Below are 23,338 nucleotides of genomic sequence, written 5' to 3'. Positions count from 1 at the left end.
GTTCTTGCTGGTGTAATCGATGTTGCACCTTTGTCTTCAATGGAGTGATGTTGTTTTACAACAGCTGTGGATCTATCTGGTCCTAGAACAGGGCTTTTGGACTTATTCTGTGTAGGTGCTGAATTCCTTCAATTATGGTTTGTGGCCTGGAGCATGAATGCAGAACTCCATTCTCTTCAATCCGCAGTGGAATTCATGCTGCTGTCAATGGGATGTCTGTGCACAGATTAAAGTTCGAGCTTGGCCCTTCTGTGTTAACTATGATTTTTGTTGTTGCTACAACAATAGGGTACTGGACATCAGTCACTGGGTGAATACATCCGCATTTAGAACACTGCTATTTCCATAAGTGTCACACAGCCAATTAGCTGAGCCATCCAGTCTGCCACACTAACATAAACATATATTCACCCCACAAATCAGCTATGTGTAGTCCCTTATATTCAACACCTCCGCCCCTGTCAACTTGCTATTTCTCTCCTTGTATTCACCCACCTGCAGCCATTCATTATGGAACTTAATAAGAGAAGACAACTCTGTCCATAGCCCTTAAACTGACTTCCTCAATGGGACTTGGGGGTTCAGACACCCAGTAGCCTTCCCTACCTTCCCTTAGAGTTGAGTGATTTTGCTGTCTTTTGAGGCAATCTTCTGCATGAAATTACCCAACCAGCCAGTGTACCTCAAGTAAAATAATTGTGTTAAAAACAAGATTTATTAGCAATAGCAAGAAAATGATAGTAAAGCAAAAGGTAGAGTTTGAATAACATCTATTTAGACTTGTACTTTTTATAAGCAGAACTAGTCCTGGTGTTCCTCTCTGAAACGTGCGGAACTGGAGTGGTTCCAAGGTAGCTAGGAAACCCAACACTGAACATTGCTAGGGGTTTGTGGCCTCATCAGGGCACCGAAGAGAACAGTTTTCCCAACTGAAAGACAAGAGGTTTAGGTATTGAAATAAAATGTTTAGGAGTTCAACAGGACCTCTGAATTTTCCCAAGGCAGAGGAGGACTGGGTTGATCCCAACCAGAGCAGGGTGTTTCAAGTGCCACTTTCTTGCACCTGCCTCGCTCAATGCACGCTGTGGCAGTGCTCCTTTCAGGGTTTCTGTCAGCTGGGGCCAGCACTGTTCTCTGCTGTTATATTATATTTTAAATAATAAGAAACAAACTCTATAAGCTCTAACACCTAATTGAACTTGCAATAAGAGATGAGCCCCACCCAGCAGCAAAAAAACCCAACCTATAGAGATAATAAATTAGTTCAGCCATGTAATAAATCAAAGCAACAAATAACTTCATCCCCTCTTAATTTTATTATTTGTATTACAGTTGCACCTAGGTGTTGTAGTCATGGACTACCCATTATGCTAGGCATTATACCTTCCCCAAAAAACCCTGTAGTGGGACTGCTAGTGCAGTAAGCGAATGTACTGATTTGCAAATCCTCTTGGCAAAAGTACCTTCTCAGGAAGCATATAGGTTTGGGGCTATTCTGGCCAGCTGTAGGTTCCCCAGTGGAGGGGAAGATTTGAAAGCTAGAAGACAAATTTTGGTGCCAGGGTCAGCTCTCAAGATGCTGCACCTCAATATTCAGGGACTCTTGATGGTCAAGAGGGATGTCCTCCAGTTGGCTGTAGAATGCAAAGCACACATCCTCTTGCTTCAGGAAACACACTTTCCTACTCACACTCAGCTATCAATTTTTGGCTTTGCAGGTGATACAAAATGACATCCTACAATAGGGAAGGTATTCCAGCAACTCCAGACTCATCATCAAAATCCAAGTGATGTTATTGAATGGCAAGCTATAAAAGTGAAGCACCTGATTTTTATCAATGTCTACAAACTTCCATCTGCCAATTGGCGAGCTGCTATGTTATCCACCTTCTCAGTCTACTATGGCAATTTTAATTCTAATGTGGCAATTTGTAACTCTCACTGAGCATACCCTGATAATAATGTGGATAAAGTAAAGCTGGAGGAGTGGCCATTGATAGTCAACCTGTGGCTACTATGTGATCCTAGGCAGCCACCTGCTTTCTACAGCAACATAAAGACCTTCGGTTCTTCTCCTAACCTTCCCTTTTTTTACAACTGCAACTGGACAACACTTTCTGGTGGTCATAGAGTGATAAGTATTTGATAAATTTCCTCAATCCCAGCAGTGGCCATGCCTGGTCAGAGCAGACATGCAAATTCCAGCTACAAGCAGTCTCCAGAAATCTCAGTGGAATTTCCGGAGAGCAATGTGGGATCTGTTCCAATCCAAGTTAGAGTCTCTTGTGGGTAAAGACTCGGAATCAGATACTCAGAAAAACATCAGTGTCTGCAATAAAATTCTGGCTGCTGCAAAGAAATCTATATCTCAGCGATTTCATCAACAATTTATTACTGGATGGTCATCTGATGCAACCAAACTATATCAGGAATTTAAATCCCCCCAAGAATGAACTGGAGACTTTTGCTAAAAGTAGAAACCATTTCTTCTTTGAGTGCTTGCTCATGTCCATTCCACGCTAGGCTGTGTGTGTGCGCCACGTACACCGGTGCTGGAGTTTTTTTCCTCAGTGGAATCTGTAGGGCTGGCTCCAGTGCCCTCTGCAGTGGTGCATGTATGTGCTGGTATTTGGGGTGCTGCTGGCCCCCCCTTCCTCTACAGTTCCTTCTTACCGCCTATGACGGTGCTGGAATGTCCTTGCCTTTGCAAGCAACTTCTCAGTGGTTTTGCCTTCCCAACTTTCTGTGTATAGTTTTTTGTAGTTCAAAGTAGTGTTTGAGTAGTTAGCAGTTTTAGCATTATTAGTAGTTTTAGGGGCGAGCTATCCCCCATTCACAGGATAGCTGGGGGACAGGGCATGCCCCCCTCCCCGGGCTTCAAGCTATGTGCAGCCAGTAAAAAATCGATGCCCATGAGCGATCCTCACCAGAGCTGTCTTAAGTGTCTGGAAGAGGCTCATGTCTGGGACAAGTGCAGGATCTGCAGGAACTTTAGAGCCCTCATGAAGAAAGACCGTGATAGTAGATTGAGAGCGCTCCTCATGGAATCAGCTCTCAAACTGAAGTCTGACCCAGGCCTCTCAGACTCAGCACCCAATACATCGGTGTCAACATGAAGTGTTTCCCTGGTGCCCATGTCAGCACCAGGCTCATCCCGGCATCGGTCGCCATCACCGGTGCCAAAGAAGTGGCTTAAGAAGACCCAAGCCAACACAGGTGCTCCCTACCTAAGTGGGGCAAGCCAGGAGCGGATGATGAGTTGAGATTCATGCCGGGCTGCTTGTCTTCCCTGGAAACTGGGGCGCCATGGCCTCACCCTCTAGAGCTCCTAGCCCTCCTCAGGACCTGCCCCCGATCCCTGGCACCCCCATCTACTATGGACTTACTTTCCCTCCTGGTACTGCCTAGGCCCCGGGACAACAGACCTGCTTGCCAGGACACCATACTGGGCCAATCTGCTAAGAGCAGTTCAAGGGGCAAGCCCATGATGAGGGCCCTGCTTGGGTTACCAGTATTGGGTCACCGCTTGGCATCTCTGCGGCACCTACCGATGCCTCCTCGCTGGTCACCAACACCCCTACAGTGCCCAAGATGCAGCAGCTGTCAGGCTCTAGGGGCCGATCATCAAACCCTCAGTACAGATTGCCAGACCACCGGTATGGAACATTGAAGACCCGGCACCACTCTCTGGGCTGGAGATTGCATCCTTGAAAACGCTCATGTCGGTCGCCGGCATATTGGCCCCACAGAGAGTCCTGGAAACGATCGCTATAGTCTCGTTACTGCTCTACAGCACTGGATCACTGCGCCCAGTGCTGCAGAGAACCCGAGGCAGGAATGGCACTGCTATGGTCTTCTGCCCCTAAGTCGGAGGAAGACAAAAGTCCCTCCCGGAGAGTCCATGGTCACCTGACCACAGCAGCCGGGTTCCACCCTGCCATTCCACCAGGTTCCTGGCTGTGGACTGGCTGGCAATCTTGGAACCTGTGGGGGTTCCCTGCAGTCCCAGGGTCACAGGTCTGGTCTGTCTCGGAGGCGTCAGAACATCACTCAGAGATGGTATCACAGCCTGCCCTGGATTCAGATGACGAACTGGACCAGGCAGAAGGGACACCAGTGATCCACCAGGAGGAGGAAATCCAAGTGGTGGAGGAACACTCCAATACCCCTCCACTACTGGCATCGCCGGATGAGTCAGTGACAGGGCCTACAGCCACAGTTCCCCAGGACAATTTTATGTCCTATTAGGAGCTCCTCAAATGGATGGTTGCCAACCTGGGTTTGGAGGTGGAAGAGCTGAAGGACCCGACCGATTCGCTGTTTGACATCCTGGCAGCAACAGCGTCCTCTAGAGTGGCCCTCCCCGTCCATGGGGGAATCATATAATTGGTGAAGGCCCTGTGGCAGAACCCCTCTTCTCTGCCCCCAACATCTAAATGGGAAGAAAAGAAATATTACATGCCCGTGAAAGGCTTTGAATACCTATATTCTCACCCATGGCAGCCAATGAAAGGGACCAGACAGGGGCAGTCGACCTTGACCCCTAAAAATAATGAGGCAAAGAAACCATACTGGCGCATACGCACACCACTGCAGAGGGTGTTAGAGCCAGCCCTATGGATACCACTGAGAGAAGAATCTCCAGCACTGTTGCAAGTGGTGTGCCCACACATCCTAGCGGGAAATGGACATAAGCAAAACCTCTCGAAGAACAACAGTTACAGAAAGTCGGTAATCGTTCTTTTCACCTTCTTGATCAAACCAGGCAAGAGTGATGGAAAGAAATTGTGACCAAGCTGAAGTTAATGCATTCCAGACACAAAGCCTGACAAACTATTAAGAGACTGGGCTGAGATTCTAGTCTTGGCAAGAGAGAATACCCAGTCACAGCAACTCTGTTGCATCCCAGCTAGTGGCTAATGGCACAGTGAGACAAAGCTTTCAGACATGCAGTTAAAATGGTGGTTACTGAGAGATGGAATGCTCTGAGTGTGGACACAAACCGGATGTCTCCTGTTACCATTCAAGAGCTTGACCTGGCTATACATCAACTGCAGCATACTATGGCTCTTGGTCTAGATCAGTGGTTCTTAACCTTTCCAAACTACTGTACCCCTGAAGCCTGAGTCCCACCCCCACGGGGCTGAGGCATGTAACTTAGTTTCATGGCGCCCCTGTGGCTCCAGGTAATTGCCTTTCTTGCCACCCCCAGTACCAGCTCTGCACTTGCGACCCCTCTAAACCCCCAGGTTGAGAAACACTGGTCTAGATAATGTCTGCAACAAGTTTGGTCTAAAGTGAGAGACTATCACCAAAAGATGCCTGCTTTGCTTTTTGTCTTACCTAGAATTGTAGCATTCCAAAAGTCCCTTGCAGAGCAAAGGTTATAGCTGTTCTAAAGCTAGGGAAACCATTGACAGACCCAGAGAGCTACCAATCAATTTCTGTGCTGTTTGTTAGCTATACGCTGATGGAGCTATTAGCCAGATCGGACAGGGATGATAAACAATGCTCCGAAGTGTCCCTAGCCTCGGTTTGCCAGAAGCTGGATGTGGGCAACAGGATATGAATCACTTAATGATGACCTGTTCTGTTCATTCCCTCTGAAGCACCTGGCATTGGCCACTGTTGAAAGACAGGATACTGGGCTTGATGGACCATTGGTCTGACCCAGTATGGCCATTCTTATGAGAGACTAATCCTGATATGGATTAATGAGGTAGTTGAATCTCAGTTGCCTCACATTCAGACTGGATTCAGGAGGGGACAATGCAGCCATGATCCGGTACTTGGTCTGACTCGAGACTTAGAAAATGCACTTGAAATTAGAAAGAAAATTTGTGCAGTCCTGGTTGATCTGACAACAGCCTACAGCACTGTGTAATGTGTTGGCTTGACTGCCAGATTGCTGCAAATTATTCCTGGTAGGCTGATGGTGCAGTTCATCCAAGAAATTATTCATAACCAAAGTTTCATCCTGCAAGTGAGGGAGAAAATCAGTTGCTTTAAACAGCTCCACAATGGTTTTCCACTAGAAAATGAAGAACTTTTTCCATACACTTTCAAAAGAAAACTATCAGAAATCTCCTGGGTAGCAGACCCTTCAGTCCTTCATACATCTGTGTTGGCTCTGCTGTTTGCTCCAGCTGAATATTGCTGTGTGGTCTGGGGGCTCAGTCACCACACTCAGCTTGCTGACGTGGAGCTGAATTTTGCCACTCTTATTATTTGTGGCTGCTTGAACTATACACCAGTCTCCAAGCTGTACATGCTATTGCACATAGCTCTGCCAAACCTTTTGAGATGCCATTACTGTCATGTCTGCCTGGAGAGCTGTGACCAGACAAAACCAACCTATTACATCTCCGAAAGACTGGTACCCCGTTCTCAGTCAGGAAGCAACATACAGTGCCAACTCAAAGGCCTGCTCATAGTTAGAGGAGGAATCTCACTTCTGCGGACACCAGCACTGAGCTGTCAATGTCTTTTTTGGTACAACAGCTCACTCACCCTTGGACAAGAGCACCACTGACACTTTACCATGCACAGGTGACCAGTGCTGACAGGAAGCCAAAATTAATGTCCTCCGAGAGTGGAAGCATTAAGTCTAATACTCCAAGTGAACTCAGGATTCCATCTCTGCTTGTGCCTCCTTGTCTACTTGATTCTAGATCTTGGATCAGGAAGCTGCTATCAGAGTTGCCATAACCATGCACCAACTTGGCCTGGTTTCCTCCTCCTGCTGTGACTGCAGGGCAGTGTTGCAGACAAAAAGCTCATGTGATGGAGGATTGCCCTATCAGGTATTGTAAAGCACCTTCCAAATGTCAAACTTGATACAGAACCATCCTCTGGTTACAGAGCTTAGACATCAAACTCTGATGTCTTGTCTGCCTGTGAAAGAAGAAGAAGGGAGATTGTTGGTGTTTTTTTGCCATTGTCATGTGATACCACTTTGTAGTCCTGGGCAAGACACTTGATTATGATAATCATTAGGTTTCAATGACTTGGACCCTGACTAGGTCTGGTCCTGAATAGATAAAACCTCAGGGTTTTCTCCATAGTTAAAGAAATGGAAAAACACTTCCAGGAGGAACACTTCCCTTCCCTCTCCACCATGCATCTGGTCTCTTCTTTGATGAGCATTTCTCCCTTGGAATGTCTTTGACTGGACAGCAGTTTACACATTCTTTAAATGAATGATTTTTTCAGTGCAAACTAATGGGTCTTTTCCCTTCTTGATGTGTTTGTGTGTGTGTAGCTCCTCTTAAGATTGTGGACATGCTGATTCAGCTGAAATGTGAAATATTCTGCAAAAATCCAGTACACTTGAGCACTCTGGATGGACAGAAACCTGATTATTGATTGGCCAATACAGTATTTTTCCACTATTATTTCTGTCAACCCATAAGTTAGTTAGAATGTGTGTAAATGTGGCGTTTAACAGTGGAGCAAACAGTCAGCTATATGAGACACTTGGTCCATGGAGTAGCAGAGCTGGGAAGGGTTCCAGGGTGAGCTTGAAACAAACACAAGGCCAATTGAGGGTAGTGGAGAATTCCACACTGGGGTAAGCAGTAATGTGTCATATTTGCCAAGAGCTCTCCTGCCCCAAAAGTCCCATTCCAAGTAGTTAAAGAAGCAACTACAGCATAAGGTCCTTGCTGTGAGCTACAAGACGCTCTCTGTTTGTTAGAAAGCCGAATGTACCATGTCTACAAATAGCTTTTCCAGCAAACATGGGAAAGGAAAATTATATGTAAATAAGAAGAGATTTTTACCAAAGTCTGAACTGCCATTTTTATAACAACTTTATTTTGGGGATAGACTGTGTACAGATGATTAGTTTGTCTTTGAGTATATTGGAAAACAATAAATGTCATTAGTAAAATATCTTGAGAATAGTGGCTGGCATCCAATTAGACTAAGGATAGATTTCACTTCGTATCTTGCATGTGTCGTGCCATTCATCCCTTGAGATCCCAAAGGGCTTTATTTACTTGTAAACCATATAAAAGATGAAATCCTGGCCTCATTAAAGTCAGTGGAGTTTTGACTTCAACAGGGCCAGGATTTCACCATAGAAGAGATCACTTTAACCACCAGTGGAATGTAGCCGCCCTTTGGTTTGGGTGACTGTCAGGTGTTCAACAGCGCACTGCAACACTACGCGATTGTAGTTTAAACCAAGAAGTGAAGAATACTGTACTCCGTTGAAATATCAGGGAGAATTTAGGTAGCAAGAATGTTGTCAGAATTGGAATTTGGCCAGGACACTGAAGTTAACAATCCCCCCAATGCCCTTGTGATTCCTTGGCATCTTTAATAACAACAAATAGTCAGGATCTCTGCTTCCAGGCCATGTGAAAGATGGCACCTTCAACATCTCATTGCCCCCTATGCTCCACTGCAGAATTCATTCAGAATGCATGCTTATATGGACAAGTGCCACCTACTGAATACATCATTTTCAATCCACAACTACCTAGCTATCATTTAGAGATCTCCCATCCAAGAACTGATTAGCCCATACCTGATATGTGAGCACTTAACGGGATCCTAACATAAAGTATTATGGCTACAGATGTAACTACAATACTTTAGAATGTTTTTTCGTATAAATAGAGCACAGAATAGTAAAAGAACAGATCCCTGCCAGCAGGGTTTACAATTTTAAAGAGACAAAAGCAGATGAAGGGTGGGAGATAGGGTTACAACACAGAAGAAAATATGATTGAGGCAATGTTAGGCACATGGCTTGTAGTTTTAATTATATTTGTTTGTTTTAGAAATCTGTGCCCTGAACTACTGACACCCATTGCTACTTAATGCAGCGATCATGAAACTACTCATAGATTCACAGACTCTAAGGTCAGAAGGGACCAATATGATCATCTAGTCTGACCTCCTGCACAGTGCAGGCCACAGAACCTCACCCACCCATTCCTGTAATAAACCTCTCACCTATGACTGAGTTATTGAAGTCCTCAAATCATGGTTCAAAGACTTTAAGGTACAGAGAATCCACCAGCAAGTGAGCCATGCCCCATGCTACAGAGGAAGGCGCCAAACCTCCAGAGCCTTTGCCAATCTGCCCTGGGGGGAAATTCCTTCCTGACCCCAAATATGGTGATCAGTTAAACCCTGAGCAGGTGGGCAAGACTCACCAGCCAGACACCTAAGAGAGAATTCTCTGTAATAACTCAGAACCCACCCTATCTAACATCCCTTCACAGGCCATTGGCATATCTACCACCAGTAGTCAAAGATCAGTCAATTGTCAAACTAGGCTGTCCCATCATACCATCCCCTCCATTAATTTATCAAGCTCAGTTTTGAAGCCAGCTAGTTTTTTTGCCCCCACTGCTCTCCTTGGAAGGCTATTCCAGAACTTCACTCCTCTGATGGTTAGAAACCTGCGTCTAATTTCAAGTCTAAACTTCCTGATGGCCAATTTATATCCATTAGTTCTTGTGTCCCCATTGGTGCTGAACTTAAATAATTCCTCTCCCTCCCTGGTATTTATCTCTCTGATGTATTTATAGAGAGCAATCATATCTCTCCTCAACCTTTTTTGGTTAGGCTAAACAAGCCAAGCTCTTTGAGTCTCCTCTCATAAGGCAGGTTTTCCATTCCGCGGATCATTCTAGTAGCCCTTCTCTGTACCTGTTCCAGTTTGAATTCATCTTTCTTAAACATGGGGGACCAGAACTACACACAGTATTCTGGATGAGGTCTCACTAGCGCCTTGTATAACGGTACTAACACCTCCCTATCTGTACTGGAAATACCTTGTCTGATGCATCCAAGGACCGCATTAGTTTTTTTTACGGCCACATCACATTGACGGTTCATAGTCATCCTGTAATCAACCAATACACCCAGGTCCTTCTCCTCTTCTGTCACTTCCAACTTGATATGTCCCCAGCTTATAGCAGAAATTCTTGTTGTTAATCCCTAAATGCATGACCTTGCACTTTCCACTATTAAATTTCATCCTATTTCTATTACTCCAGTTTAGAAGGTCATCCAGATCTTCTGGTATGCTATCCCGATCCTTCTCTGTATTGGCAATATCTCCCAACTTTATGTCCTTTGCAAACTTTATTAGCACATTTCCACTTTTTGTGCCAAGGTCAGTAATAAAAAAGTTAAATAAGATTGATCCCAAGACCGATCCTTGAGGAACTTCACTAGTAATCTCCCTCCAGCCTGACAGTTCACCTTTCAGTATGACCCATTGTAGTCTCCCCTCTAACCAGTTCCTTTTCCATCTTTCAATTTTCAATTTTAATTTTTTAATTTAATTTTCAATTTTCAATTTTAATCCCCATCTTTTCCAATTTATCTAATTCCCCATGCGGAACCATATCAAATACCTTACTGAAATCTAGATAAATTAGATCCACTACCTTCCCTTTGTCTAAAAAAATCTGTTATCTTCTCAAAAAAAGATCAGGTTGGTCTGGCACGATCTACCTTTTGTAAAGCCATGTTGTATTTTATCCCAATTACCATTACCCTTGATGTCCTTAACTACTTTCTCTTTCAAAATTTTTTCCAAGAGCTTGCATACTACTGAGGTCAAACTAAGAGGTCTATAGTTACCCGGATTGCTTTTTTTCCCTTTCTTAAAAATAGGAACCATGTTAGCAATTCTCCAGTCATACGGAATAGCCTTTGAGTTTACAGATTCATTAAAAAACCTTGCTAATGGGCTTGCAATTTCATGTGCTAGTTCTTTTAATGTTCTTGAATGGAGATTATCTGCCCCCCGCCCTCCCCGATTTAGTCCCATTAAGATGTTCAAGTTTGGCTTCTACCTTGGATGTGGTAATTTCTACCTCCATATCCTCATTCCCATTAGCCACTCTACCACCATTCCCAAACTCATCATTAGCCTCATTTAAAAACGAGGGCAAAGTATTTATTTAGATATTCGTCCATGCCTAGATTATCCTTAAGCTCCACCCGATCCTCAGTGTTTAGTGGTCCCACCTCTTCTTTCTTTGTTTTCTTCCTATTTATATGCCTATAGAACCTTTTCCTATTGGTTTTAATTCCCTTTGCAAGGTCCAACTCTACTTGGCTTTTGGCCTTTCTCACTTTATCTCTACATGTTCTGACCTCCAAGAGGTAGCCTTCCTTGCTGATCCCTCCCATCTTCCACTCCTTGTAGGCTTTCTGCTTTCTCTTAATCACCTGTCTGAGATGCTTATTCATCCAGCTTGGTCTACAATTCTTGCCTGTGAATTTTTAGTCCTGTTTAGTCCTTTTACCCATTGCATTTAAAAAAAATCTTCTTCATAGTTTTCTCTTTATCAGGTGGGGTGTCACTGCCATTTTGTTTATAATTTCAAACTCTTCTATATTTATTGAAGATGTTTGTTGATACAGACATGCTCATCCCATAGTCGGCATACTGCAATGTACTGTGTGCACACGTTATCTTGTTTGGCATTCACAGGGGTCAATGGTTTAACAAGGTTAAATTGTAGCCCTTTTCCTCTTTGGAAATTCACTTCTATCCTTCACCATTATTTGCAAGCAGCATAGCTCCTCTGACATGATACAGCGGTGAGCTAGTAATAACCTCTGCATTTCAAATAGTTAAAGCAAACAGATTTGTATCAATTGCTAGCTAATATAGTGCTTGGTATATCTATCTGTGAGGCAAATTCCATTTTAGCTAGATGAAAAGTGGTCATAGACATCAATAGTCACTATGTTAATGACAGCGCAGCAGTGAAGAGTGCATTAGAGTTCTCTCTAGAGCTCATCAGGCTGACATTTCCTGTTGCTATGCTTTGCAAAAATGTCAGAGGCAAACATGTCAGCTGTTTGCTTTTCCAGTCTGAGGGTCTGGGGTTAGAAGTTTTCTGGCTGCTATTAATGTAACTAATGTTATATTGTGATTTGCTCAGTGTTAGGTTCAATTTTTGTGCAAAGCTCTGCTAATTTAGGTGATGGTCATTTGTATTTACTTTTAAAATGCTCTTCTTAGGGGGACTGGATGGCTGGAGAGGTCTGTAATGGGAGATGTAGCCTAGGTGGTTGTTCGCTATTAAATCTGAGAGATTTGACCAACTTTTGTTACTATGGGAGAGTTTGGTGGGCTGTGTGAAATGGACTGGTCCTACTTCCCATTTTGCAGTCAGCAGGTGTCCACATCGCAAAATTTACCCCAAGCAAATGCTGATTGACACACTTGTGGGCACTCTTAGCAGTGAACTGGCCTGAATTAGCCACCTATCCTACACATACAGAGTACAGAGGATGAACTTGAATTCTTCCTTTTACAGATTCTACTTATTTTTGAGAGAGGGTCTCTTTATAAAAAAACAAACCCTGCCAAAATCGGAGGAAGGAACTCCTTTTAAAGTTCAGCTGTTGTACTACAGCAACAATGCAAAATATTACACCATAAATTAGATATAGTGGTGCTTTGGTCTTTTATTGTAGTATTTATATAATATAAAGAGATGCTTTGTGTTGTTTCCAGTTTCAAATCGAAGCAGACTTCAAAAGTTTTTCACTTCCAGTGAGGTTAAGTTCTGGGAACACCAAGGGAGGGAGAGGGCATGAAAGTAAGTAACTAATGCAACAACAAAAGCTGTAAGTGAGATAATCCATAACAGAGGCGCATTTGGGAAATGAGGAAGGGTAAAAGTGGACTTGCAAACACTGCCATAGGGACACTGACACCTGCTGGCTGCCTTCAGCAAACTTGCAGGTGGGAAGTACGTAGCCCACTGTTTTGTAATCAGGTGACCATTTGAAGTTGGGCAAGAAATAAGTTTTCAGGCAGCCTCTCAGCTTAGTGAGAATGAAGAGGATATGTGTCTGAACTGTAGTAGAAGAATTCTACAGCTATCCTGTGTGTTTTGCGTGATAAGATAATTGGACATAAGAACAGCCAGACTGGGTCAGACCAATGGTCCAGCTAACATAATTAACTAAAAATTGAGAAAAGGGCATTAACTTTTAGCAGTGCTATAATTCTGTCGTAGTGCTTTATACATACAAAGAGCTGTATAAGCCTTTAACTAATTAGATTGTAAATTGTCTGGGATGGAGACTGTCTGTTTTCCATGACGCCTATGACAGTGGGGCCTTAATCTTGAGACCTCTAGGTGCTATTGTAGTGCAAACAACATCATCTGAGGGCTAACACTACTTCTGATAGAGAGAGAAGAGGTACAGACTAAGAAGGATGTCAAAGAAGGGAGTGGTTCCTTCCTAGGTAATTAAAAGAAATGCATGTACTATACACATTCTTATTAGCTTGTGGTCTAGTGATTTATTTTTCTGTGATTATAGAATTAAAAAAAAAATTATTATAGTGTGGAGGGAAAAGATGGAGTCTCTGTTTCTCAAGAGAACTGGTCGGTAGCAATGGCTGCAAAAGCCTGAGATGGAATGTGCCTTTCTAGCAGATGTTTAATCTTAGAATGTTCAGAAGTAATAAAATAGTTATGAGGCCTAGGCACTGGCAGGGATGGAATGCGGAGGAAGACCTTGCAACTTAGATAGGGACAGTTGAAAAATACTGGGCCAAAATATTCCTAGATAAGCAGTTTTTTTTAGTATGTATTGCCATGGAAACTGTGACGTAAAAAGACTTGTTTGTGTAAGGCTATAAAAGCTTTTAGAAATGAATGTTTATTGTCGCCCCTAGCATATAGGGACCACCTTCTTTACGTAAAGAATAAACTCTTGATTTTGCTAAACTGCTGTCTGGCTTAAATTGGACTATCCGCTGGGCAACGGACATGTAAGTAAGGACCCCTGAGTTTGGGTTCTTCCACACTAGTAGGGCACCTGTGGGTTCTTTTTAGGGGCCTTTGGTAATGGTCAAAAAAGGTTGAAACATCATAGTGGATTCTCTTCTCAGTAAAGTGAATTGAGTCAACAGAAACTGAACTCCAGAATGCTCATGTATTTTTGATTAATTTTAATGAAATTGACTGGAAGCCCGTTTTTTTTTTTTTTTTTTTTTAAATCTATACTAATTAATTCAGGGATTGGACTAATGTCACTGAGGCACCAAGATTTACAATTGTATAACAAGAAACACCAGTTTTGCGAAGTTTTCCTTTACAATTAGCATTTACTAGAGGAAGGAAGATGATCTTGTGGCTAAGGCTTTGGACTGGGACTTGAGAGATCTAGCTTCAGTGCCATAGATTTCATGAAATGATGGCAAGTCACTTAATCTCTGTGCCTCTGATCTCTCCATGTGTAAAATAGGACTAATACTTTATTTTCCCCATCCTTTAGTAATTTAGATTGCAAATTCTTCATGACAGGAACTAATGTCTTCCTGTGTGTTTGTATAGTGCTGAGCACAATGCGATTTCAGTTGGGGTGAGTAGCTATTACTATAATATAAATAATGACAACATGATGAGACTACATAGGAAAAATTAATAAAGAATTGTAGTTCTATCAGCTGCATTTAGGTCTCTTTTCACTATTGATTTTATAGACTCCTAACACATTGAAACCAAAGTAATAAGTGGACTGAAGAGAAATGTTTGAGCCTTGAAATTTTATTCTCATTTGCATCAACCATTAATTCCTTTCAGCACCAGTAAAGAAAAAAGCTATTTTTTCCAAAATATCTCATTTTTATCAGGTGTAAGACTGGTTTTCTTACAGGCAAAGAAAACAATGACCATGTTTTGGTTTTTTGTTTTTTATACATTTATAACAAAATGTCAGGAGTGTGCTTACCATATAAAAACATTAGGTCCCAGAAGGATACAATACCAAAAAAATAACTGAAATAAAAAGTTATTTTATATAGGGTTTCTAAACCTCAGCATTAATACAATATTTAAAAAGCATCAAGATTAATAGTCATATTTAAAAGAAGATGGTTATGGACAAAGAATCTTCAGTAATACCTATTTTTAGTGACACTTGTCATAATGGAGGAGAGCCAGGAATTCTTCCACACTCTTGACTCCTACACATTCCTCTTCCTTCATCCATCTTGGTCCAGAAGGAGAGGGGGGAAAATAATTTTCTGAGCTGGGCTGAACTCAGGCCAACCAAAAGTGGCCTGAGAGCTGCTCATACTAACCTGAGGAGAGTCAGATCTGTTTAATCTGGATCATTGGAGAAGTGCTATTAAAACCACCACCCCTTTTTAAAGGAAAATATAATTGCAGGCCCCATAGTAAATCTTCATGCTTTATCCAACAGGTAAGAGTCAGGGACTGGCTGTCACAGTTGCTGGGACAAGACTTTGCAGTGAGGTGTAAAAAAGATTTTTTATTAGGCAACCTCTTCTCCTAAGAGACTGTCTCAAAGTACCCTTAGATGCAGAACCCAGTTCAGCAGGATACAGGGTACTTTCAACTCTCCTTGAAGCCAATATTGAGGACAATTCACCTTCATTAGGTCACCTCTATTGAGCAGCCCATATTTTTGTTGGTAGCTTGTATGATGGCTTAGGATGCGTCTAACTGTGTACCATGCCAACCACATCAGATTACATTAGCCAAAATATAACTGTTATAATTATAACATTACACTACGTGGACTTCAGCAACAATGTCACAAGCAGTCGTCGGTGCTTGATGCAGGCTGTAGAATAGTATTTCATCTGATTACATATAGTCGATGCCTTTCAGACCCAAGGCCAGCAAACAAATAATGCACAGATTACCCAGATCTGAATGTGCTCAGAAAGGCTAGAGACTATTATTTTGGGCTGGCATTTTCAAAAGGGCCTAAGGTATTTAGGCACCCATCTCCCATTGAAAGCCAATAGGAGTTGGTGCATAACTCCCTTAGACCTTTTGGAAAACGCTATCCTTAGTTTATACTCATTTAAGGAACATTCTCCTGTTCTACTAAAACTGTCCACAAATGAGAATAGAATACAACAAAAACAGAAGTTGGCGCTTCAGAGCGTGTGTGCGTTATGTCTTTTTAAAAAGCTATTAATTGATACTTCATCTAAAATGTCCTCAGTTATGCCGTCAAGAACTGATACTGATGTTCTATAAGGTTAGGTTATTAAATAAAAAGAAGTATTATCACCCACTTTTTGGAGATACCCTATTGGGCATAGGAACTTCAGGTGAGTTGCTGTTGAGAGTTTAACTCAAACCCTTTTAAAATCACATATTGCTAATGGGGCTGGTCATGCTGTCCTTAATCAGGCTGGGATTTATCTTAGAGGAGCTGCTTGAGTCTTAATTTCCTGTGGCAGATGTTTTTAAAAAAAAAAGTACTGAAAATAAAAATATCCCATCACATGACCTAGGTTTTAAGACTGTTTTGCATCAACATTCTGCCAATAGAGTTACTGTCTGAGTGGTTCTTTTTGAGTCAGTGAGGAGAATTTGGTTTCTGTTCCTCTTTCACGGGGCATACTGTTCTCTTGAGTGGTAAGTGTATGTTCTAAATCTCCCTATAAATGTATTCTCTAAATCTCTCAAGTGTATCAAGGCGTCAGAAGGCACAGGGTTGATGCACTAAAGCAAGAAGCATTTGTACAATGGAGCCACAAAACTGTACCTCCCAGCATCAGCCTCTTGCAAAGTTAGATTCTTAAGACAGTAAATTAGTAACAACTAACTATATTGGTTAGTTGGTGTATTTTTTTTTTTTAAACAGAGACTGTTTTACAACCATCTATTTATGAACCACTAAAAAGAGAGCACTGAAAAATTAAGAACATCAAAATCTAAGAAACTGTTTACTTCAAAATTGAAAAGATACGTCTCAACATATCCCAAAAGATCAAGGAAAGTGCCTGGGTTTTAGAGTCAGGATGACTTCACAGAACTAAATTGAAATAATTTGTTTTACTGTAAATAGCGTAAGATTGTTTGGCAGTAATTATGTTTATATCCCACACTGTGTCAATAAATTCAGCAACTGTAACTGGTACTCAGTGAATTTGATATCAAACTAATTTACATTGTTAGGAAAGCTATTAAAAATACTGTACCTCAGATTTAGTTCTACTATTGATAGCAATATGGCAGCACACAAATTGCTATTGATACTGAGTTTTTTTTAAAAAAAGGTTAATAAAATACAAGCAAGATAGAAAATAGGATTACAAGCATTTTTTCAAAGTCTTTCTGAGTTAGCTGGAGAGCTAAGAAACCAGGAAACTGTGTACACGCACACTCTCTGTGTATACAGAGAAAGCTACAGAGGGAAATAAGTAGTGCATTAGGCTTCTGCCTCTGGGCACTTGGTTTCAATTCTTGTTTAGACTAAAAAGGGGTACTAAATTTGGTCTCATTTTAGTCTCCATTTGCTGCATTTCACAAACCCCCATGCTGTTTGGCACAATTCAGTTGTGAGAGGCAGTCTGTGTTCAGGGGATCCCAGGACTGGAAAATGAGGGATATGACAGGTCAAGATTGAGGTGCAATGGCAGAGTTGTGTGAGGGGATGACTTGCTAGCATCTGCCTGGCTCTAGCCAGTGATATCAGTCCTTTTCTTTCATTCACACTAAGGGCTTCTCTACATGCAGAATGACATGGGTTTAACACTTTGTTTTTTTAAATCTAGGCAGTTAAACTGGTGCAAGTGCTGCATGGACTCATTTCTGTTTTAAACCAGTCTTATTTTGGTTTCACTTAAGTCTATAACAACAGCTTTAAACTAAAGCACAGTAAGTGTCCACTCAAAGGTTTGTGTCAGGTTAGCAAAAAACAGTTTGTTTAAACTGGTGCAAGTTTGGGCTCAGATGATATGTAAATTCATCATTTATCTTTCCTTTAAAACCCAGAATATATACAGGAGAGAATGGGGAAAATGCTGTAAAAATGGAGTGGGATTAGGGAAGAGTGACTTGGATTAAAGAGCAACCAGGTAATTAGTGGATTATGTGGGTCCAGAGGTATCCCCGGCCAGATTCTCCTTTTGAATAGAATACTTTTCTCCCTAGGAACAAAAGCTGTTCCTTTAGTGTGGTGTTCCCCTTTTTCCCATCCACACCTTTGTTCTTGTCCCATTTTGCATCCCTAAATGGACAAAGGGCCAAGAAGTTCAGTTATGAATCCCTTTTTTCATTTCATGGATTGGGGGGAAGGCAGGTGAAAAGGGTAAGGTACTGGGGTGGGACAGTAAAGAGAGAACTTGCTGCTAACAGAGGGGTTGGTGTATATGTTTGTGCAGTGGAAAGAAAACCACCACCAAAAAATACAAATGAACTGGCCAAGACTCCTACTGAAATCTGAGGGCACAAAGAATGCAGGGTTGCATTCCACATGTTAATTATTTTCACTTCAGGTTCTCCTTTATAAAAATCTTCACACTTCACATTTTTTTTTCTTTCTTCTGCCACCACTTTCTACTTCTCTGAAAGTATATTTGTTCCTCTGGAAATCAGGGTCCCACCTGTCTTGTCAATCACTCTGCTCTCTTTCATCTGTTCTGTGAAATCATTACTTGTATTTGTTTTTCCTATATCTAGCATGCTCCTTACAAGCCATTTCTTATTCATTGTTTCTAAGCAAGGCAGAGAATTGACTCTGGTATTATCAATGGTACCATATGAATCTATTCAAAATGACCATAATATTCTATATTCTCATACTGTAAATCAGAATTGCCCTAAATGTGGGAAAGGAAGCCTATGATGTTAAAAAGGGGACCATATTCTCTCTCAAAGTAAAAGTGGTATCCTAGGGATAGCAAACTTTGGGCCCTATTCTGGAGCTGTTACTCAGGCAAAACTCCTGTTGATTTCATTGGCAATCTAGGTGGAGTAAGGATTGTAGGACTGGATTTTTAAGCTTTAATGTCTGGTTTTTAATCATCTTCAAACTGAGGACTCTGAACAAACAAGATTCTTATCTGTAAATTGGATACAGATTTTTGTTTGAAATTAAAGCCCATCAAATTGAATGGAAAAAGGTTAGCCAGTCCCAGAATGCTTTTCTTTGGCTAGTTTCTGATTTTGAATTTCCATCTCTATTCTTATTTCCCCCATGGTATCTTAATGACTATTTATCTCAGAGTGGCATGCAATGCGGGCGCATGCTACTGATGCAGGCATGCTACTACGACATTAACAGGCTTGGAAAAAGAAAAGAAAAAAGCTTTAGCTTAGTTTTACAAAGATATTATGCAAAAATCCATTGAGCAGCACTAACTCACAGACCGATTACAAACTAAATTGTGCTATATATTAGTATAAAAACATGTTTTAGTAAGAATGGCACTGGTTCAAAAGGAATAAGGACTTCCATCTTGGTTCCTTTCGGTCCACAGTGAAAGCGTTGAGATACAGCCCTACCCTGTTGCCTGACCAACTTGTGACAATGGTTTGTTATTGGTCCCAACCCACACAATTTTCCCTTTATATCCTCCGATGCTGGTACATTTTGAGAGGAACTTGAAAGCCGTCTGAGTTGGAGGGGTAGTCTGGGTCAGGTCTGGTCATCTTTCTTAACGTGGTACCAGAAAAGTTCTTTCCTATCCTCTGATATATGTCAAATTGAAACTTCCCTCTTTTAATCTTCTCTCTCTCAGATGGTCAGTTTTAAGAATCCTCTTCCCCTGTAGATACCGTCAGACGCATAGCGACTGGCAGGTGGTCTGTCAAACCTGCTAACTGGGTAATAAAGTTGAACTCTTCCACTTCCTGCAAAGGAACAAAAGGAGTATAAAAATCAGAGTGCTGAATTCAAAATGCACCAGGCTTAGTCTCCTCCCAGTTTCCTTTCTTAATCCCAAAACCTGTCTCACTGCTTTCATGGATGTAGAGGGCCCAAAAAACAGTGGCACCAGTATTTCCACTGTGCTAGAAGACAGTAAGTTGCTACAGAAAGCTCTGGGGGAGAGTGTAATCAGTGCTCTGGGAGTGAGGCTCTGTCTCCTTGAGTGCACAAGTTACACCTGTAATATAAACACACGTACTGGGTAGAAATAGCATGTGATCATGTAATTCAAGACTGTCATAATGCATATGCGTAAGGAGGCTAAATTTAAGGCTGTAGAGACAAACTTAATTTTGGCATTTCCTAACTCCAGTGCTTATCAACCTCTGTGTGTTTAAAAAAAGCAAACGGGGAAAAAACAAAAAACAAATTCCATCATGTGGAACCATATTGATATCAGAAGGGTTGGTATCTTGTCACAGACCTCTGCCACTTGAACTAACAGAGTAACTGATAGCAGTAGTAAACCAGCCTCTAGAGGGAGATATGGCCCACAAATTTGCCAGTGGGTATCATAGCTATCATGGCTGCTAGCTGCAGCAGTGCAGAGGAATACTGAAACTCAGGAATCCTGGATTCCATCATACTCTAGTTTATTACTGAGCCTTCTGCCCCTGGCTCCTCCAGTCTGTCCTTGGCCCAGTCCTCATCCCAGGCTCTCCCCTCTCACTGATAGTCTTTTATCAACTCTGCCTATAGTATTTCATAGCAGGTTTAAAGCTACTTTGAGGGATCTCCCAGATTCATGGTGTATTGGAAGTACAGTGCATCTATTTTATCATCATATTGTGTTACATTGGCCAGGATACTCTGTAAGGTTTTGCAAAAAGTTAAAAAAATTGGTGAGCATCAAATGAAAATCTAGAGAGTGATACTAGAGGGCATAAGACTAAGCATCTTCTTTCCCCCAAAATTACTCCTACCAAATTGAAAGCTGGAGGAAAAAACTTCCCATTTTTATTTTGTAACATCCTTGCACTTTCCAAGAATCCATATGCCGTATTATCTGTATTACTGTAGCTAATAATACCACTGTAGAGGCCTCAGCCAAGACTGGGACCCGTTATGTTAGTCACTGTATAAACATGAAATAAATTAGAGTAGAGGATGTACTTACTGGTGCTATCTGAGATATCAGAATCAAATCTATTTGAACTGAACCCATTTTTGAGGTCTGATGCATTCTTGAACAGAGTTCATGCTGATGGAAGTTTGGCTAACTTTATCTTAGGTTGCTTGTGCAATTAAGTAGCTGGTAAGCCTGATTTTTTTTCCTCTCTCCCCTCCTCAAGACACCTTCTCTCACTCCCAAGAAGTCCCAAAAATTCAAAGGAAGACATGTAAGGCAGAGTAAAAGGGGGAGAGAGTGTCTGAATGGTGAGTTCCCTTTGGAGATGAGTTTTGAATTCAGTCCTCTGAGCAAAACTGCGCCTTGTGTGACCTCCGAGCACTTTACGTTCTGAGTTACAGTTCACGTCACTGTAAAACTCACCACTTTCCATTCCAGGTAGATACCCTCTTCTGTGTAAAGCATGTAGTCAATCCTCCTCCCGCTGCCTTTTAGTGGTGCCTTCCTCCCCTTTTGACTTGAACAATGGTTTTTGCTGGTGGGATAGACCAGGTATCCTTTCCTCCCTTCTTCACTTTCCAGCACCCTGGGTTACAAAAACACAAGTCTGTTAAAGATTTACCAGCTCTATCCCTATGTGCAGAATAAGCTTTCATCAGTATTTGTATCACAGCAGGGCCCAGGACCCCACTGTGATATGTGTCGTACAAGCACATAGAGACTGTCCCTGTCTGGAGGAGTCTACTGCGTAACCAATAGTGGTGTGAAATCCATTGTTTCAGGCATGTGTTTGACAGCATAACGTTATATTAATCTGCAGCTGACTAAGGGCACAGTTCTGCTGGGAGTAAAGATGAACCATACAGATATGAATAGTGGGATCCGGCTCCTGACTTTGTAATGCCAACATGATCTTCCCCATTTATTTTCAGGACTTGTAAACCTACCAGTAGAATAAACTAACAGTTTTGTGGGTTACTTTAGAACAGACCTTTGCACTTTGGTCAGAATGGATAAATTCATCCCAGTGCAGCAACTTTGAAGTCAATTAAGTTACACCAGGGATGAGTTTGGACTAGAACATTTTGCAGGGAAACCCTGAACAGAAAATAAACTAGCTTATCATTTTCAGTCCATGTATTTTTCAGATTAGTACTAAAACAATTAGATTTAATTCAAAACCAATTATTAATAGCATTTATATGGTGCTTTACATCTCCAAACCACTTTAACTAATCCTCACAACATCCCTCTGAAGTAGGTGAATACCACCCCCATTTTACAGTTGGAAAATCTCAGGAAGAAAAGTTTAATGACTGGTCCAAGGTCGCAGCAAGAGACACCTAAGATTAGAATTCAAGAATTCCTCACTCCCATCCTGTGTTCAGGCCAATAGGACACACCTCTCTCAATGCAATCTTTACAAATACACCTCTTTACCAGTCTGATAATTTTATATATTGACAGTAGATTGTTGATTTATACCTTTTTATAAGATCTGAAAGGAATATTGACTGACTTTCTCATATCCTCTTTAAAGATACATTTGTGCTAACGTAGAGCTCTCTAAAATATTAAATATAAAAGTAAATGATTAATAACATGTAGATTTAATGGGCTGAACTTTGAAAAGAGCATGCACGCCACTGTGTATACAAAAATGTATGTGCATTTTGTACATATAATTAGTGCATTTGCACAGATACCGGCAGCAACTCTACATGCGGGCTACCATACTTAACTGGTCATTAGCATGTGCTCTCAGAAATGTTGAGTGTTCATTTAGGCATGCAGATATGTGCACCTTTCTGTACATGCACGCTTATGAAAATCTGGTCTAAAATGTACAAACAAATGATTTTCAAAACTAAGTAGTTGAAAATGATTTACTTTACTTACCTGCCAGAACCTGAGCTCAGAGGTCTGTGGTTTCCCTTGTAAAAGTTGATTACATCACTAAGCTACATCATCAACTGTTGCAGCAGAAACACTGAGCCATGAACTTCGGTCCTAGCAGGTACAAAGCCTTTAAGTTTGTCTTGAGAAAAAAAACGACATTTTGATGACCTGGCTTTTTTAAATGATCTCAAAAGGGTTAAGTGGCTAGTGTTTTTGTGAGTGTTTTTTTGTGCGGGTTAAAGGTGACAAGCATAGGACTCTTGTGAAATGATTTGAAGTTAGGGTAACAGTCCCTGGTTTTATCATCATCTCTCAAAATTCCCTCCTTCAAAAGAATCTGAACTGGGACAAGGCCAGAACTGCAACACTGAAGAGGGCTTGGTTAGCTTTCAGGCAAATTAGGAGTAAATTAAAATTATAACTGGATAGAGCTGAATCCTATAAGAAGCACTTTACCTGCCTTTACAGATTATAATCTCCCATAACACATGGTTGGCTATTAAGTCTATGGAAAATAAATGTATTGAGTTAATTTGTTTCCTCTGATTGATTTAAATATGAAAGTTCTGATAATTATCTAAGCCACAGACAGCTATTTTTAATATGCTCTTTATGCAGTTCTCATTTAGATTTAAGAAAGCAATCTGGCTTTAATCAAGCTGACCTCTA

General features: G+C 41.5%; 1 protein-coding gene and 1 long non-coding RNA gene across 2 annotated transcripts in view; one reads left to right on the top strand and one right to left on the bottom strand.

Annotated features, from left to right (window-relative positions):
- LOC137155410 (uncharacterized) overlaps positions 1–23,338 on the top strand; it is a 33,853-nt gene that overhangs the window by 3,997 nt on the left and 6,518 nt on the right. The gene's annotated exons all lie outside the window — the stretch shown is intronic.
- SMPD3 (sphingomyelin phosphodiesterase 3) overlaps positions 14,543–23,338 on the bottom strand; it is a 203,535-nt gene continuing 194,739 nt past the window's right edge. The window contains exons 8-9 of the mRNA XM_067551617.1: positions 21,194–21,356; positions 14,543–19,625 (exon numbers count right to left, since the gene is read on the bottom strand). Of these exons, the coding sequence (XP_067407718.1) occupies positions 19,524–19,625; positions 21,194–21,356 (265 nt within the window). The 3' untranslated portion in view covers positions 14,543–19,523. The remainder of the gene's footprint in view (positions 19,626–21,193; positions 21,357–23,338) is intronic.

This window comes from Emydura macquarii, unplaced genomic scaffold (genome assembly GCF_026122565.2).
Source record: "Emydura macquarii macquarii isolate MOO-44397 ecotype Brisbane River unplaced genomic scaffold, CSIRO-AGI_Emac_v2 contig_295, whole genome shotgun sequence".
NCBI classification, from domain to species: Eukaryota; Metazoa; Chordata; order Testudines; family Chelidae; genus Emydura; species Emydura macquarii.
This window is presented reverse-complemented; position numbering and strand designations above follow the sequence as displayed.